This window comes from Solea solea, chromosome 12 (genome assembly GCF_958295425.1).
Source record: "Solea solea chromosome 12, fSolSol10.1, whole genome shotgun sequence".
Lineage (NCBI taxonomy): Eukaryota > Metazoa > Chordata > Actinopteri > Pleuronectiformes > Soleidae > Solea > Solea solea.
Genome location: NC_081145.1, coordinates 11,560,099 through 11,577,036, shown reverse-complemented (window position 1 = coordinate 11,577,036; position 16,938 = coordinate 11,560,099). Strand labels below are relative to the sequence as shown.

Here is a 16,938-nt window from a genome sequence, read left to right as displayed (position 1 = left end):
TCCACTGGTCTGAGCCCTTGTCCTCATTGCACTGGTCGAAAAAGTCATTTTATCATGGATAGTGTCCATGTTTGCTCACTTCATTCACCACTGTAATGGAAAAACCTTTGGTGAACCGGTGCTCAGTCATGCAGTATTTCACCTTTTAAAAGTCAGAGCTAGAGCTGCAACTAACGATTCTTTTTCATTATCGATTATTATTTGGTCCGTACAATGTCAGAAAATGTTGAAAAATGTGGATCAGTGTTTCCCAAACCTGGAAAAGTGCTCAGTTATCAATGTTGTCACTGAAAACTGAGCACTGGTTCACCAAAGGCTTTTCCACAACAACCACCACTGCATTTTATCGCAATAACGCATCTACATTGCACATATCTGATTTTTTCTGACAATATATGAATCCATGTGTTTTATTCCAGCTCACGCCCTCTTGGGTCACATCTGACTTGTGCCAGATGGGAGGAAAATATCAGAACTGGGTCACTTGCACCATGTAACGTAAATGCAGCATTATGGTCGGTCGAGGGTGTTTGTCAAGAGGATAAGCACTAATTAAAGGTGATGGTGTGAGCTCCTCATAAATTAAGGCATTATCTTGCAGTGGCCCTCTGGTTTTCCTGTTCACATTTCATTACTTTAAACCTTTCAGCTTCATTAATGAATTGTAAATTCATGGCCCTTTTCTCTGGAATGGCACGGCTTCTTATCCACAGAAGTATTAATTAAAAAAAATGAGGTGTGTGTGGTCTCTTACAGTTTAAATAAAGGGGGGGAAAACTGATCCGCTGTCTTGGTCAGGGAAAAAAATTTAGTGATGACATATGCTCATGTTCAAGAAAAGTAATTTATTTCTAAGAAATGTACAGTATAGAAAATATTCTGTTCCATTTCCAAAATAATCTATGTCAGTCAGATAAGAACTTGTAAACGTCAAATGAAACGATAGGTCTTTTTCTCCAATGCCACCATGCTACCGAGGTAAAAAGACAACTGCTTAAAAATAACATCAATGGCGGGGGAAAAAATTAACAGACACCACATTTATATTAAAACAAGACCAAAAATGTACACAATTTCTTAAAAGCACAAATAAATATGATTCACATTTAATCACTTCTAAACGGTTTTCACTAGTGCAGAGGGATGACAGCAGAGTAAATGAAGAGTTGAACGCACACTTCCAATTGTCTGGTGTTGATTCTACAAACCAGAAACGCGCACACACACACACACGCATAGATACACATGCCACATATGTACACCGTAAAACAGTTATCACCTCATAAATCTTTAACATCATCACCCTTCATACATTGGACAGCACAATTAAGCTACCGCCAAAGTGGCCATATTAGGCCCACAAAATAATGACAAATCCCTTTCTTGACAGAATAGGAAGTCAGCTATGACGAGTCGTGTGAGACACATTTATAAAATTGTCTCACAGCTTCTAGCAATTTTCATATTCTGCCATTTTCCCTCTAATCATTCCTTACAATGCATCACTTACCTATTACTAAGGCCATTACAATGCTGCCAAACTCTACTCAGGCTATTACAGACCCTAGGCTGGAAAATGGCCTTTGTCTACGTTTCCACATGTAGGCAGGAAGGCATGCTATCTGTACAACAAAGCTCCACTTCAGACACATGAAAAAACATTGTCCATCATTCTCCAATGATGGCTTTAAAAGAATGAGAGTGAAAGTACCCAGTGAAAAGATAGTGTACACGTCCAAGGATTGCACCTGCACTCAGTGACAAACCAACAGCGGAATAGCCATTTAATCGCCCTGTTGAAGGTCAGTCAGTGTCAAATTAAAAGAAAATCAACCTTTGATTTTCTCTCAAGATGGAAAGATTGAGTAAGGCCATCTCCTTGTCCGTTCTGCAAACCTAAAAGATAACAGTGGCGGTAAAACCATCAGGTCAATAAAATGATCACCCACATGAGTCTGGAATAGTGAAAGAGGAAGTGGAAGTGAGTGTAAATGCCACTGACTGGCTGAATGAGGTAGATTCATTTGCTGCCATCGCTTAACTGTACAAGTGGTGTCTCACAGTTATGACAAACAGCACTGTTTGCTTGATCGATGACATTTCCAAATCAAATTGAATGAAAATGAAAAAAACAACAAGATTTTAATCTGCTGAACACATGAGCAAATGTTGCTATGGAGGATAATTACAGACCCTAAAAAGTCAACTTCTTCACATGAGGTGGACTGATTTGTCACAGTTGCGTCTCCATTTTACTTTTGCGGCTCCTCTTCAAATAATAATAATAATAATAATAATAATAATAATGAAAAATACCCGTATAAAGAAACCGTACACCCTGAGGATATGTTTAGAAGCGAAACAAGTAAAAGGCTCAAGACGCAGCCATGCAAAATGGAAGAGATGCGTGTACAAAAGGTACTAAAGCTACAATTTTGTGGATGGAATGTAAAAACGTCACACTTAAAAATATCAGCAGGATTTCACGTGTCTATGTTGGTTCTGTATTTATGCAGATACTAGCTAACACGACATATCACAGTGTGAGAATTTTAGATTTACCTCATCTGGAACATCTCTACAGTGAAGGGTTCATATATATATATATATATATATATATATATATATATATATATATATATATATATATATATACATACACATACATACACATACATATATGTGTATGTATACACACATATATATGTAAATATACAGTATTTTAACAAGCATTAACTGAAAGGAATGCCGCTTTCCCACTACATGGTCCAGTCTCGCCTCATCGTGGTCCGATTGGTTTTCCATTACATCATAGTTCCTCCTCCAGGTAGGCGGAGTCATCACAGCACGGCTCCACAAAACCGCAGTGACTTCGTTTTATACATGACACACAGACTCGTGACTTGTAAAGCAGTTAATTAAAAATATTTGTGCAGTACTGACAGTCACTGGACTGAAATACAGCGGCAGGGGAGGATTCGTGAGGCTTTCAGCAGTGCCGTCGCTAAATACACCTCTGTTAAATATTGAGATTTTAGACATTTCCTTTGCGCACGTTTTCAGGATTGTTAAGTATTCTTAACTGATCTACAGTTGGGCATTGTACGGCTTGATTCTTGAGCCAGACATCTTGCTCATTCCCCTTCCTGTGATGACACTCTCATCAATTGCCCCAGCAGTCCGACGATGTCACACATAGTATTGGCTTGGCTCACTTGGAACCTCGCCAGAGCAGGTACTCAAAAAAGTACCAGGTACTATCGTTGATGGAAAAGCAAAATAACCGAGCCGTGCCGAGTCGAGTCGCACTGGGACCATGCAGTGGAAAAGTGCCATAAGACTACTGAAGGCCTCTCAATTCCAGGATATCTAGACCAAAAAAACAAACAAAAAAAAAAAACACGTAGTGCAGTACATCCTTGTCTGTCCTCCTCTGCAAGTCAAACACATTCCTAACAATGAAGGCAGCTCTGAAAGATGCATATAATCAGCATTTACTCAGCAGTTGAGAAACACTAATAATAATCAGCGTTCGTAATCTTTCACATGCAGCTACTGTGCTTCACTTACGCTTTTATTCATACATTCACAAAGGAAACCAAGGCAATTGCAAGGAGTCTGTGAGGTGATTGGGACAGAGTGAGAGTCTCATAGTACCTCCTTTTTTCTTCTTTTTTTTCCACCTGAGTTTTAAGATAGAAGGAACAGGAAAAATAGTAGTAAAAACAAAAAATCTTGTCTCTTCGTCATTAATTTACACCTCTACAGTCAGTGAACAAGAGGAGCAATGGCCTTTAAAAAAAATCCATATTTTCACTCCTCAAAGAGGAAAAGGACGTGTCCCCTGTGTGAGGCAGGTTTAACTAGTGGTTAAAAATACTGCTCTTCTGATGGAGTCACACATGACAGAATGCAGCCGTTCTGCTAATGTGTGCTGGGATGAATTCATTCCAGTTCCACAGAGCATTTTTGTTCCTGACCTCAGTGAGCTCTGCGTGGAGAGGACTCAAAAACATTTCACAGCATCATCAACAGATAAGTAATTCCAGCTGCCTGCTTGGATCTTCCAGTCCAAATGTGGGCAAAATGGAGTTTACGTTCTTGTTTTTCTCCAGAATATCATGTAAAGTTGGCCGTGGAGCAAAGCATCCCCATTGTAGTCTCTGCCTGCCCCGCCTGCACGACTTCATCTTCCTTTCTGCTCGTGACTTTGTCTGGATGCTCTTCATTAGTAACATGTCTGAAAGGAGAACAGTTAATTGTTCATTTATGAACACATTTGGTAGCAAAATGTTAAACCTACAAATGATTAAAAATAGAAAAATGCTAAAAAAGTGTTACACTCACATGTCACACTCCCTGTTTACTGCTAGGGCCTCGAGGAGCAGCCATCATTTGCTGCCTGTAAACACAGAAACGTATGCCAATGTTCACACTGCTGTTAATAACAACAATGAACCCACTGAGCTAGTTCCTAGCTCTCTAGTTTGAGTACCTTTTAGTTTACTTACTTATTTATCTAAACATGTTTTTTAACTGCCTGTTTTGCCTGAACAACACTGTACATTGTGTGACAGGTGCGTCACTGATCTGCTGCATCTTGCACTTTGTCGGCCGCTGTGTTTTACATAGGGGTTGCCTTTAAAATTGCTATAATGTAATTCTTAATATGCCGCGCGTCAGCGGTCCTGCAAATATTCCACAATAAATGTTATGCTGAATGGAATGCTAGAGATTTTACTGTGAAAGGGGTTAGAAAGTGTTTGTGACATAATGGACACATACAGACATCCAAACAGATAATTTTAACTGTCTATTTTGACTTTACACAGCTTGAAGAAAAAAAAAAAAAGCATTGCAGCCAGTGTGCCAGGCCTGATGCAGCCCCTGCGCAGGTGACCAAAAAGAGTGATATGAGCTGAGGTCTCTTTGAGGCATGTTGGTCAAAAGTCAAGAGAGTTGTGGGGCATTGCACCCAGCGACAACTCATTCTTGTCTTATCAGTGTGAAGGTTCTTAAACTGAAGAAATAAGTAACTGGTAATTAGACATTTGTTTTAAAGCAACAATCTAATCAGAAACATCAGAGTGGACGGCACTAACGTGCAGCAACAACGATTACAGCAGGAAGTCTGTGTTCACTCATTACTTGCATATGGTGGAACATAAGAGGATTTATTCTTTCAATAATAATCACAAAGAATTAATGTAAGAAAGTAAGTTCACCCTGGGTGTAGGAAGTGTTCTGGTGCTCGGAATCTCTGCTGAATCATCATGCCTTGGTAGTGCCCTGCAGGGTGTGGATTCTGGTACATTGCCATGCGTGTCTGACCTGGGCTGTACGGCAGCTGCTGAGGCCGCTGCAGAGCCTCCATTAGGTGTGGGTGAGGTCTCTGGCCAGCATAGCGTCCTGGATCTGGGTATGGCTGGCAAGGGTACGGGCTTCCATTTACAACTCCTCGGGCATGTGACATCACATGTGGTAGAGGGGCACCCCCTTGCTGCATCCCAGGGTGCAAGGCACGCGAGTTGTACATAAAGCCAGGCGACATATGTGAAGCTGAGGCGGTTGGGTGTAGCTGTTGAGGTGGCTGTGGGCCACGGTGGCGGGCAGCAGCATTATGGCTGTCCAGGTCCAGGATTTCTTTTGGGCTTTCAGGATGGTCTGAGCTCTCATTATGAACTGGACTGCCACCACTGCTGCTGCCTCTGCTTGCCTGTGACCTGCTTTCCACCTTTCCCTCCTCTGAGCCACCAGAGTTTGGCCCTGCTTCGGCCATAGGGCCAGGAGACAGCAAGGCAGCCCCACTGGAACCCTCAGAGCCCATAGGTGACATACTGCTCTCCTTTGACTGACTGTTGCCTCTGGCACTGCCCACAGGTAGGTAGGCATTAGATGCCATTTGATGGTGTGGTTGATAAGGTGACCGATGCCACTCCTCTGGGGGATAACCCCGTCTATTATTAGCCTGACCATGGGTCTGAGCTTGCGGATGGTGCTGGGGGTAGTAGTGTTGCTGCTGGTACTGATGAGGTGGGTACATGTTGGGGTGAGCCTGAGGGTGCTGTTGACCAGGCATGTGGTAGGGGTAAGCAGTCCCTCCCTGCTGGTGGTAGGAGGGGTGGTGAGCAGGAAGGGGGTTCATGGTCTGGTTGTGATAAGAGTGGTGCACAGATGGAGGCATGGATCTCGTCATGTTAGTCTGGTTGTAGTGTGGATGCTGAGGGTTCCCCATGCTGTAAGGACCCATGGTTCCATTTACATGGTCTTGGGAGTGGGGAGGCATAGCTGGGTTGTGACCAGGTGAAGACCCTCTCGGAGTCTGCAAACCTGTGTTACTACCTACCAGTTGGGCTTGGTGGTGACTGGGGCTGAAACCCTGATGTTTATAAATACCACTTGGAGGCCCAGATTTCATCACGGTGTGCTGTGGAGCAGTAGTGGTACCCTCTGTGTCTGCTCTACTTGTAGGCTCACTGGGTCTTTGATTACCGTGGTCTGCAGGACTAGGCTGTGAGGGGAACAGTGGAGCAGGATGACTGGGTGGTAAAGACGTGAGAGGAGCTGGTTGAGGTGGTCCAGGCTGGGCTCCTTGTGTGGAACTCTGAGGCATCCCATGCATGGGGCTGTTCTGTGTGGGATGTTGGGGGGAGACGCTTTGTTGGACATGATGTGGAGAATTGTGTTGTTGTGCATCTTGGCTCATCAGCTGTGGAGAGCTAGAGGGGGGGCATTGAGAGGGGACTCTTTGGGTTGCCTGAGATTGCTGCTGCTGTTTTTGAATGTTCTGCTGGTGCTCGCTTTGCTGCTGTGGTGCATTCAGCATGTGTGGCAAGTTGTCCTGCCGAGTAGAATTCTGAGATCCTGGTACCTGCAGTGGAAGGGCATTCCGGGGAAGAAGTGCAGGGCCTGGAGCGTTTTGTATGTGTTCTGTACTCTGAGAAGGATTTGGTGGCGAAAAATCTGTGGAACTGTCGTGGTTTGTGTCGACATGTGGTGAAACAGTAGGGGCACTATTGAGTTGAGGAGGACAGTGGCTGGCAGACTGTCTGTGGTCATCTACATCCGGCTTGTGGCTCGCTGTTGAGCTCTGTGAGAGCTCGGGTCCAGAAGAATTGTCTTGTGATTTGCCTGACTTGGGGGTCGGGGGGCTCTGCATTCCCTCTGCTGCCCCAGTGTGGTGTCCTGTGGGACTAGGATTGGGTGGGTGCTCTTGATTAATTGACAAACTGTTCTCTTGTGATTGAGCTCCTTCAGAAATGTTGTTGGGCACCATTTTGTTCTCTGATGTGCCTGTGAACAAACAGATTTCATATTAAAAGGATTACACAGGGGAGTGTGGCATTCATGTTTAACTCACAATAATTACTGAAAAAACAGAACGGTATAAAAACAACAAGTGAGGAGTTCATTCATGCTACTAAAAAAAAAATTATATATTTTTTTAAATCCCTAGCAGCTTTACAGACATCCTGTTTTATTCCTTTGTAGTGAAGGTGATTTGTGAGACTGGTAGTGGAGCTTTACTAACAGCAACCAACAAATGATTTTAGTTAACTCACGAATTTCAAATTTGAACCTTACTTTGAAACATAATCAATTAAATTTTGCAACAACAAAAAACACCCTCCACAGTGGGACAAGGGAGTGTTCTGTGCTGGTTAACAAATGAACACACTTCAACCTAGAACTGCTGGTGAAATATTACAAGAGAAGGTCAGGTCTACCTTTGGGCTGCATGTCTGTCTGTTGGCAGGCCTGGCTGTCTGGCCCATTGTCTGTAGCAGGACGCAGCAGCTGAACCTCAGGGGCAGGGGGAGGCTGTTGAGAAGGGTGAGCTGGGATGCTGCCAATTCCTGATGGGGGCCCAGACTGCTGAAAGTTGCCCATGTGCTGATGAGGGGCACCGGCAGGGGGTCGAGAAGAAGCTGACAGCTGCTGCAGGGCAAGCATCTCAGGGCTTTCCAGCATTGAAGCCAAGCGTGTCCTGTTAATGGAGTCTTGGTGGGGAGCGGGGTGTGAGGACATGGACCCCTGGGAGCTGACCCCTGAAGACATTTGATAGTGGGCATTGGGATGTGGGTGTGGGTATCCTGCAGCTTCGGGCCATGGTTTATGCCCTGCTGGAGGTGGAACCCCTCCATAAGTGAAGTTGTGCTGGTTGACTCTGTTGGGATCTTGCATGTGTATCCCATTTGGTCTCTCTTGTTGATTCATACTAGTCCACATGTTGGAAAGACTCAAGCCAGGCGGCCTCAAGCCAGGGTAGTTGTGCTGAGTTGGTCTATCTGGTCCTGGGAATCTGTTGCCCATTTGGTGCATGGCGTGGCCCTCTGCATGGTGGTGGGATGGGTACATGCTTGCTTCAGGAGGAGGTCCAGGCTGTAGGGCCATGGGACGTGGGCCCAGAGATGGACCATGAGTTGGACCCATGTAAGGGTGCTGCTGCTGGTGTGGAGGTGGCTGCTGGTTCGGATCTGGGCCCATTGGATACCTCGGACCCATATGATGTCCTTCAACCATGCGATGCTAAGAAAAATACAATAAAAAAGAAAAAGTAAATTGGAGGCTTTGATCAGTATACCTGGTCATCAGTCTGCCATCAAGATTCAAGGTGTAACAGAGTCCGTACGAATACATATATCTATATAGAGCACCACAAATTGAAATATACATTGTGTACACAAACACAGACAAGCATAAAAATATGAATTTACATATATTACAGACATGCATGAAAACAAAGTAAAGAAGAACAGACTGTAGTATAGACATGACACTTTCCTCTCATGTCACACAAATTCACATTATGTCATGTGGTGTGATAATACCAAACATATTGAATCTGTAGCTCTCTTTTGGGACAATGAATACAATGACCACTTCTTTTCCTGGCTCTCCTGTTGTTGTCTGAAGTAGACACTGGAAATGCTGCCCAACACTAAGTTTTGTGGAGCAACAATTATGAAAAGTGTTGAGTGACTTAATAAGGCTTAAGATCTTTTGTGCAGAAAGTACAAATATGATTCACATTACTGGAAAATAAGGAAAGATTAAGCAAATCCAGACTGTTGGCTAAATACATATGAAATAAATATGAAAAAAGGGAGTAATAATCATTTGAGCACCTATCTAAACATCTATTACAATAATTCATACCTGCATGTTAAAGTTACGGGGAAAGTGGTTCAAGTTGGGGTCTCCATGCCTGGAAATGTGAGCTGGGTAAGCAAAGCGAGGATCCATAGCCATTCTTTGGGCATACATATGTGGGCCAGGATGACGGAGCTGTCAAGACAGAAAGAATTCACTGATTTCAAACTTCAAACAGAAAAAAGATGAAGGTGCTATTAAAACAATTTAAAAAACATCAAAAAGGATTTTTTTTTAAAAGCAGTTGTCCTGTCAATACCTGTTGTCCTGGGTGGTACATGCCTCTCATGTCTCCTTCGTGGATACGTTGTTGGCTTGGCGGCAGACTGTGAGGGTGAGGGGGGCCATTGGTCCAGTGTGGAGGAAGCAGTGGCCGTGTCAGCTTGTTGTCCTCTTCCTCTGAGGGCGAGATGCCCTTGCCCCCTTGGGAGTTTCGCTTACGTTGGACTTGCTCAGTGGCCTTGATTAGACTTTCAGGTCCCAGATTTTTATTTCCACGGTTGCGCTTTTTATCCTTGCGCTCCCTGTCTTCTTGTCTGATGTTGAATTCCTCATCTGTGTCGCCATCCTCTGATGGAAAGTGTTTCAACATGGCCCGACTGAAACACCGCTCTAGGGACTCTGCCATGATAGTGTATTCTGAAAACAAACAGACACACATATTAACACGAATGTGTTTATATGATAAGATATGATAACGCTTACTAAGTTCCTAAATGCAACCATAACTTAACTGCATATAGTCATAAACTAAAAAAATAAAAACCTGTAACTCACCCATATACACTCGAATAATAGCTCTTCATTCACACCCCCCTCTTATTCACACCTACAGGAGCTCACATCATCTCTCCGTTACTCCCTACCACTCAAGCACCTAAGGCCAACATGCATGTCATGCAGCCATAGAGACACACACTCCTCTGTTCTCTGCTTACATTGGCCTACTGACCAGGTCAGAGGGCGTAGAATGACCCCTGTGCCTTCAACCCCTTCCTCCTCCTCCTCAAGTGCTCCACCCAAACTCCCCCACCCTGCACACTCTTTCCCCCCGTCCCTGGGGAGAGCATTCAGTTGGATGGATGGCTCCAGACAGGGGTCTAAGGGCCTGGAATGTTTCTCTGGCACTGCAAGGCTCAGATCCCCCTGAGCAGTGAAGCACAACTCAATCACTCCCCATTAATCACTGTCAAGGCTGCCCCGGCCCCGGCCTCAAACCACCACCAAGTCCGGCCCCCTTTCTTTTGCTCTCTTTCTCCCACTCTCACACCCCACCTCTCACCCCGAAAATGCACATATGCCCTTCTTTCCCACAACTTACACCTAGTGTAATTGAGGTTGACACATTTGTCTTGTACTGTGACAACTTGTTCATGGAAGGAAGTGGATATCTGGTGTGGAACTGGTGTGTGTGTTCATTTACCACTGTCTTCCCCGTTGTACTCAACACAGTTTTCAAACATGAGCTTCACGTCAGCAACAAACTCCTCCTTGGCAATGTAGTCTCCTTCATTGAGCTTCTTTTCAATGGTGGACAGGTCCATGGGAGTCTGATGACATTTAAAGGACACCAATACAATTAAAACCTCAAGCAGTATACTCCCAAGTAATTGCATACACATTAGGTGAAAAACAACACAAACACAAATTCAATACTACACTAACACCATGACATTACAGTCATTTATACCTGGATGAGCTCATGGTAATTGGGGGCATAGGAGTCATCCACAGGCTCCAAGAAAGGCCAAGCATCTTTATGGGATTTCAGGACCTCAAGCACTGAAGAAAAGAGAGTATATCAGATCAGACACATATGTAGACCGAGGTAAAGACAACATTCAGTTAGGATTTCATAAGCATACCTTTGTATAGAGCGGTGTAGTCGTCATCAATTTCATAGCTGTAATGTTGAACATGGGACATGTTACCACTGATTATTTAAGTAGAAATTTGAATTATTTTTTTAAATACATCTCATTAATAAGTCTCATACAAATCTTTATTCCGGCGTGTTCTGTGTACAGGGGAGGAAGGTTCTAGATTCAGTAGCTCAGGTGGCAGCTCTTTTCCTTGAGACAGCAGCCAGGCCTTTTCCTCTCGCATCTTCCGTCTCTTCGCTCGTTCTTAGAGAAGGAAGAAGAAGACGGGGCAATTAGGGACACAAACAAACAATAAAAAACACCAGTCCCAAGAGGGTTTTGGGCTAACATTGATTCATTTGCTTTTTTTCAGGCTCTTGAATTACAGTTTAAATTGCACTTTCAACCCATTGAGTCTGTCAGAGGAGTCGAAGAAAACCAGGCCTTCGCTATCAGACTATCAGGAGGAGGCATCAGCCATCTTTACTTAGGCACAGCTGATCAAAAGACCAAAGGGGAGCAAAGAAATGTATCACTGCTTTATCTTTTAGCATGAAAGGCAGAGAGAGGCCTGCCAGCCCCCCTGCTGTGTGTATTAAAGATGTTTCAGGGAGGATTCCACATATGCAATCCACACAGAGAGTGGCCAGGTCCTGCTGTTCATCTATAATACATTAATGAGGCTCCTCCACTCTAACACAATCAGCAGTTCATTAACCCATGACAGATGACATCAGAGGGAGGGAGAAAAAGAGTGATCCTGTGATTAAAGGCCCTGAACATTCACTCTCACAGTCTCTGTGTACAATACATAAATCACAAAGCTTTGAGAGCTGCTACCCTACTGCAGATTTTTCAGCCATTAAGAGCCAAACCACAGCAGTGGAAACGTTGAAGCCTATGCCCTTCACAGTCCATTCTACCCTTGATCCTTGGCAGAAGAATGGGGGAAAACCCCTACCTGCTGCTGACAGGATGCTGATGAAAGAATGTGACATTATTGCCGCTCCTTTATATTTGATGTATGGTACTTGGCTACATTTTTGTCTTATAACATTTATGTATAAAACCCCAGGCTACTAAGAGGTCTTTGTATCCATCCATCCAGCTTACCTTCCACAGCTTTGATCTTTTCCATCTTCTCTCTCTGCCGTTCCTCCTGCAGACGTCTCTCCTCTTCTTGTCGCTGTTCAGCCAACAGGACCTGCCTGTCCAGCTCTTCATCCTTCTTTCTCTCCTCCTCTGTCACAGCCTTCAGACCATCCTAAATGCATAAACACAAGCCCATTCGGGTCTCATCTTAGACTACTCGTAATACCTTTGTGAAAATAGGACAGTTGAAAATCTCAAACACTGGGAATGAAGAACAGAAATAACCAAAAGTAACTTTTACAATTACAAAGAAACACAAAAAATGCTGGTGGCAAAACAAACGCCTCATTTTCTGTGTTGTGCGCAATATTATTTTAAACATTCTACTGCAGCTGTGGCAGTAGTACACCCACAGTCTACAATAGTATTAAAAAATGTTAACAGGCAGGTACACACCTCGTCTTCTTGCTGAATGTTTTTTTCAGAGAAGCGTTGTGATGTGGGCAGCAGGGGCGGGTCCAGAAGTTTCTGTTTATGCTCTCGCTCCTGTAGATAAACAAAATAAGAAGAAGAGATAAAGTTGAGCTTTGCTCTTGATCCATGGTGTGGATGTCTCCTACTCCCAATTAACTGCAGACAACAACTAAAATTAAAAGGTGTTTTTCTGTAAATGTAAGAGGTGAAGTGGCATTAGTAATACACACGTTTATTTGGTTGTTATCCTCTACAATCCCAACTTTTTAAACTTCTAAACGACATACTGTATGCAAAAAAACACTTCTAACTCATTTTGTCAACAAACATTACTAACTGAGCCTTCAGGACAGATCAACAGACAACCCACCACACACAAGCCAACTGACTGACAGGCCCTGGGGAATTATGGAGAAGCAACGAGTACTGAGAGGTCAGTGGCCCTGCTTTTCCCTCCCCCCCAAGTGATCCCTCTCGACTCTGCTGCCTACATTCCCCCACCCTTCCCCGAGGAAAAGCTTATGAAAGAAAAAAAAATCTAAACATGTGTTTCCCCTGTGACTCAACAAAACATTTGTAATGATTAGACGGCATACTGCAGTAAAAAGGCATGCTATGCTGTCCAGTCTCATAACTGCACAGAGACAGCCAATCAGGAAACGTGAGATTATGACGGTGAAATGTTTGCCTTACATCTAGAAAATAACACCAATAAACCCCATTCATGTCCACATCTATAACATGTCATAACATAACACATAGCCATGACATAACACAACAGTAATCTGGAGAGAAGGCACAGTAAAAGAGGGAAACACTAGCCCACAGAGACTGCCCTCTGCAGCTCATGTCAGAGTTAATCAGGAAAGCAAACAACTACTAGCTTGGAGCAGCTGAGCATTGAGAGGTGTCAGTGAAGCTTCTGGCCATCCAGAATATAACTGTGGCGACCTCTATGAATCTTACATGTGTGCAGTAGAGCTGGACAATATGTTCAAAAAGATTATCATGATAAAACATTATCAAATTAGCCAATATCAATTATTATCACTATAAATATCAGATGGCAGAAAGTGGAAACGATTTTATGGATTAAACAAAAATGAAAACTTGTTCTACTGAAGGAATGCATAAATATTACATCGCTATATATTGAACCTTTCCGATTGAATACATTTATACCGCAAAATGTATATTGTTATTGAATTACTGCCAGCCCTAGTGTGCAAGTGAGGTGGCAAGAGTGAAGACATTTTCAGAAGAGACAAATGTTCTAGGTCTGATCTTTACTGCCCTTCAGCACTCAATCTCTGCCTTCTCTTTGTGTGAAGCACTGGTGTATCCTGGGGTTCTAAGGGCCCTCTTTACATTACCACTAGTTCAATATCCCCCCCCTCCATCTAACACACACACACACACACACACACACACACACACACAAGATAGAGTGCCTCTGGTGTCATCACTAAGAGAGGTTGAGAGCATCCTGCAGCACAGCAGAGCTGTCATTCAAGAGGCTCCATTCTGCCTCAAGGTGAGCTCCCGTCTGCTGTCGGTGCCCCATGAAATGCTTGGCGACAGCAGCCCAAGAGACGTGTGGAAGAAAGGGTTCAGCATTAAGTGCTTTGTATATGTTTGCACACACCCACCTCAAGACATACAATACCATATAAATGGTATGACAAAATCATTGATTTATGATAAACATCGAATAATCATTCTACGGTCCAAAAAAATAACACCCGTTTCTCTCTGAACAACGAAACAAAAATCTACAAATTAAAGAAATTACTAAGAGGACTTGGTGGGAAAATAGTTCATCACTTCAAGGGGGGGGGGGGGGGATATTAGAAAGTTTAGAGAACATTGAATGTTACACTGCCTGTAGTCTTTAATTAGACATTGCTCAATAGAAAGCAGAGAGGATAGATACTGATATTTTGTTTCCTTAATTTAAAATCAATGACAGACTGTGCAGTATTTCCATATATAATTAATAAAGAGGACACTTCAGAACAATCTCCTGCTGTGACAGTGAAAATCATTTGCATATAAGAAGAACCTTAGAGGAATGCACTCCCTTTTAATTGAGTCTTCTTTGAGCCAAGTATGATTAATATTTTTTTCCCCACACTGTGATCATGCTTGATGGAAATCATGTAGAGTGGAAAGAGTTCACTTTTTTTTATTTTATTTTTTTAAGTTTTGAATTAATCTGTTTTAAGAAGTGCTGTAGTGGAATCACCACTAATCAAAGTGTCTATGTTACTTCTGTGCCAACCAGAAAAGAACAAAAAAAAAAACTTTACATCACATAGAACCAAGCACCAAGACGCTCTCCAATAAAGCTATAAACAGACCATCTGAGTGCCACATGCAATGTCAGCTGTGTTTACAATCAATGTAGGGCAGGACCACATTCATCCACTGACCATTTTGTGTGAAAAGTGTCACCCCTCTGTCAACAAACAGAGCAAGCAGGATTCTTTACTTCACCGTTGATGATGGAGAAAGACAGAGAGGGTTTCTATAGCAACAGTCAGTGATACTTATCTACCACAAGAGTGAAAAGAACACATGGATCCTCATACAGATGAAAGGAATAAAAAAATTAATTAAAATTAAAATTAAAATTAAAATATGAAAAGTTTCTAGCTCTGACTGATGCTAGAAATTGACATAAGGATGCACAATCTGCCCCTAAAGTATATAACACAAGATAATGACAAATAAGTAATATCCACTGTGTGGCCAAGCACAGAAAAAGATCGACTACAAACCTTGGGCCTGAATGCATTCTGCCAAACTAGCACGAGAGCTTAGTTATCCAGAGTGAGTCTCAAGTGGAGAACCTGAGGCAAACTTCATCACCAAGCTTATGTGTCAAATTAAGGGCAAGCACAGACCAGCTTTCACTCCATCTGTCCTACAGCTATCCCAGGTGAGACTCCAACAAGAAGAAAGCTAAATGCACCAGAGAATGCTAGAGGCAGCTAAGTGGAGGTCAGGTTCAACCTTTCAAAGGTGACCACTAGGTTTTCTTAACATAAATAATGCAGTATTCAAGGTTTTTATGTGATCAAAGTAGAATTTCCAATTAAAAGAAAAAGTAAAAAAGTAATACATTTTCAATGGTTACTATCAAGTTAGAATTGTTGTCGTATAGTTTGTTAAGTGGTTGTCTGATTTAAAAACAAAACAAAAAAAACAGCACTCCACTGATCAAGGTGGCAAGAATATGAAAACGTTTAACTTGCATTTTGTACAACTTCTAACATCTAAAAGGTTGGGCTTGATGTTTATATGTTGGTAGCCAGACACATTGGTCTGGCTTGAAGCTGATAAAATTACATACATGTTTGTTTTAAGAAAAGACATTGCGAGCTGCTGTAGTGGAGACTGATGGTTACGTCTCTCCTGTGTCTGACCTTGTGCTCTATCATGCTCCTGATCTCAGGCAGGAAGTTCTGGGTGATGACCCGGTGGAGATGGCGGTCCTGTGGGGAGGTGTTGTCCTTGATGCTTTCAGCCAGCCTGACCCACTCTTCCTCTGTGTCACACACAAGGGACCAAGTGCCTCGCTTGTGACCTGCTAGAAGCAAAGAGGAAAACATATTGTTTGCCATTCTTTATTACCACCAAATTATAGACAGTATGAAATCAGAGAATCTGGTGTTTCGAAACACAAATAAAGAACAAATAATGACTCATTAAATGATGCAATCGAGAGGATCCCCTTGTGTATTTGTCTTAAAAAATTAAAAATTAAAAAAATTTAGGCCTCTGAATACCAAGATGCAACGCACCATGGACCCCCATTTGAGAACCACTGCAGTATGATCGACATCAAAACAGTTTTATAGTAAAGACATTCTCTCACCTTTGCATGGGGGAGACTCCTCCAGTCCATTGTCTGACTTGTCCTCTGACACATCTTTTTCCACGTCGCTAAAAAGAGAATTACATAGGACAAGAAGGTAAATACGACTCGGTTCTCAACACTCGACTAATAATGTGTTGCCAACCGCCAAAAAGCTAATAAAATTCTGATCTACATTTTATCACCATACGCCAGGCGAGTATGTGGTGTTATTTATGACTAAAGACAAATATCGGATACATGATCACTCAACCACCACATCACAAAATAAACATCTGCTGAAACAGAAATGTATTATTTTACTGTGACGAGTAAATATGCAGCAACTGCACATGCAATGGCAATATAATGTAGCGACTGAAGACAAAGAGAGTTTAGTTTCTCACCTAAGATGAGGTTCATCTAATGTTCTCTTCTTTGGTGGTCTTCCCCTTTTCTTTTTCTCTGGTAGTGATAGTTCAGATGACTCACTGTTGG

General features: G+C 42.8%; 1 protein-coding gene across 3 annotated transcripts in view; it reads right to left on the bottom strand.

Annotated features, from left to right (window-relative positions):
* Positions 1-3,042: 3,042 nt before the first annotated feature.
* Positions 3,043-16,938, bottom strand: part of LOC131470620 (chromatin remodeling regulator CECR2) — a 34,010-nt gene continuing 20,114 nt past the window's right edge. The window contains exons 5-20 of one of the 3 annotated variants that reach the window (XR_009241904.1): positions 16,848-16,931; positions 16,462-16,529; positions 16,010-16,173; positions 12,564-12,653; positions 12,129-12,279; positions 11,150-11,279; positions 11,019-11,056; positions 10,844-10,935; positions 10,577-10,703; positions 9,413-9,792; positions 9,160-9,288; positions 7,728-8,529; positions 5,226-7,293; positions 4,348-4,402; positions 3,571-4,240; positions 3,043-3,369 (exon numbers count right to left, since the gene is read on the bottom strand). Coding sequence is in view for 2 of the 3 variants with exons in the window: in XM_058646558.1 (XP_058502541.1) it covers positions 4,351-4,402; positions 5,226-7,293; positions 7,728-8,529; positions 9,160-9,288; positions 9,413-9,792; positions 10,577-10,703; positions 10,844-10,935; positions 11,019-11,056; positions 11,150-11,279; positions 12,129-12,279; positions 12,564-12,653; positions 16,010-16,173; positions 16,462-16,529; positions 16,848-16,931 (4,375 nt within the window). In the remaining variant the exon portion in view is untranslated. Of the gene's footprint in view, positions 3,370-3,556; positions 4,241-4,347; positions 4,403-5,225; positions 7,294-7,727; positions 8,530-9,159; positions 9,289-9,412; positions 9,793-10,576; positions 10,704-10,843; positions 10,936-11,018; positions 11,057-11,149; positions 11,280-12,128; positions 12,280-12,563; positions 12,654-16,009; positions 16,174-16,461; positions 16,530-16,847; positions 16,932-16,938 lie in introns of those variants that run through there. The other 2 variants (XM_058646559.1, XM_058646558.1) reach the window with 2 other exon arrangements.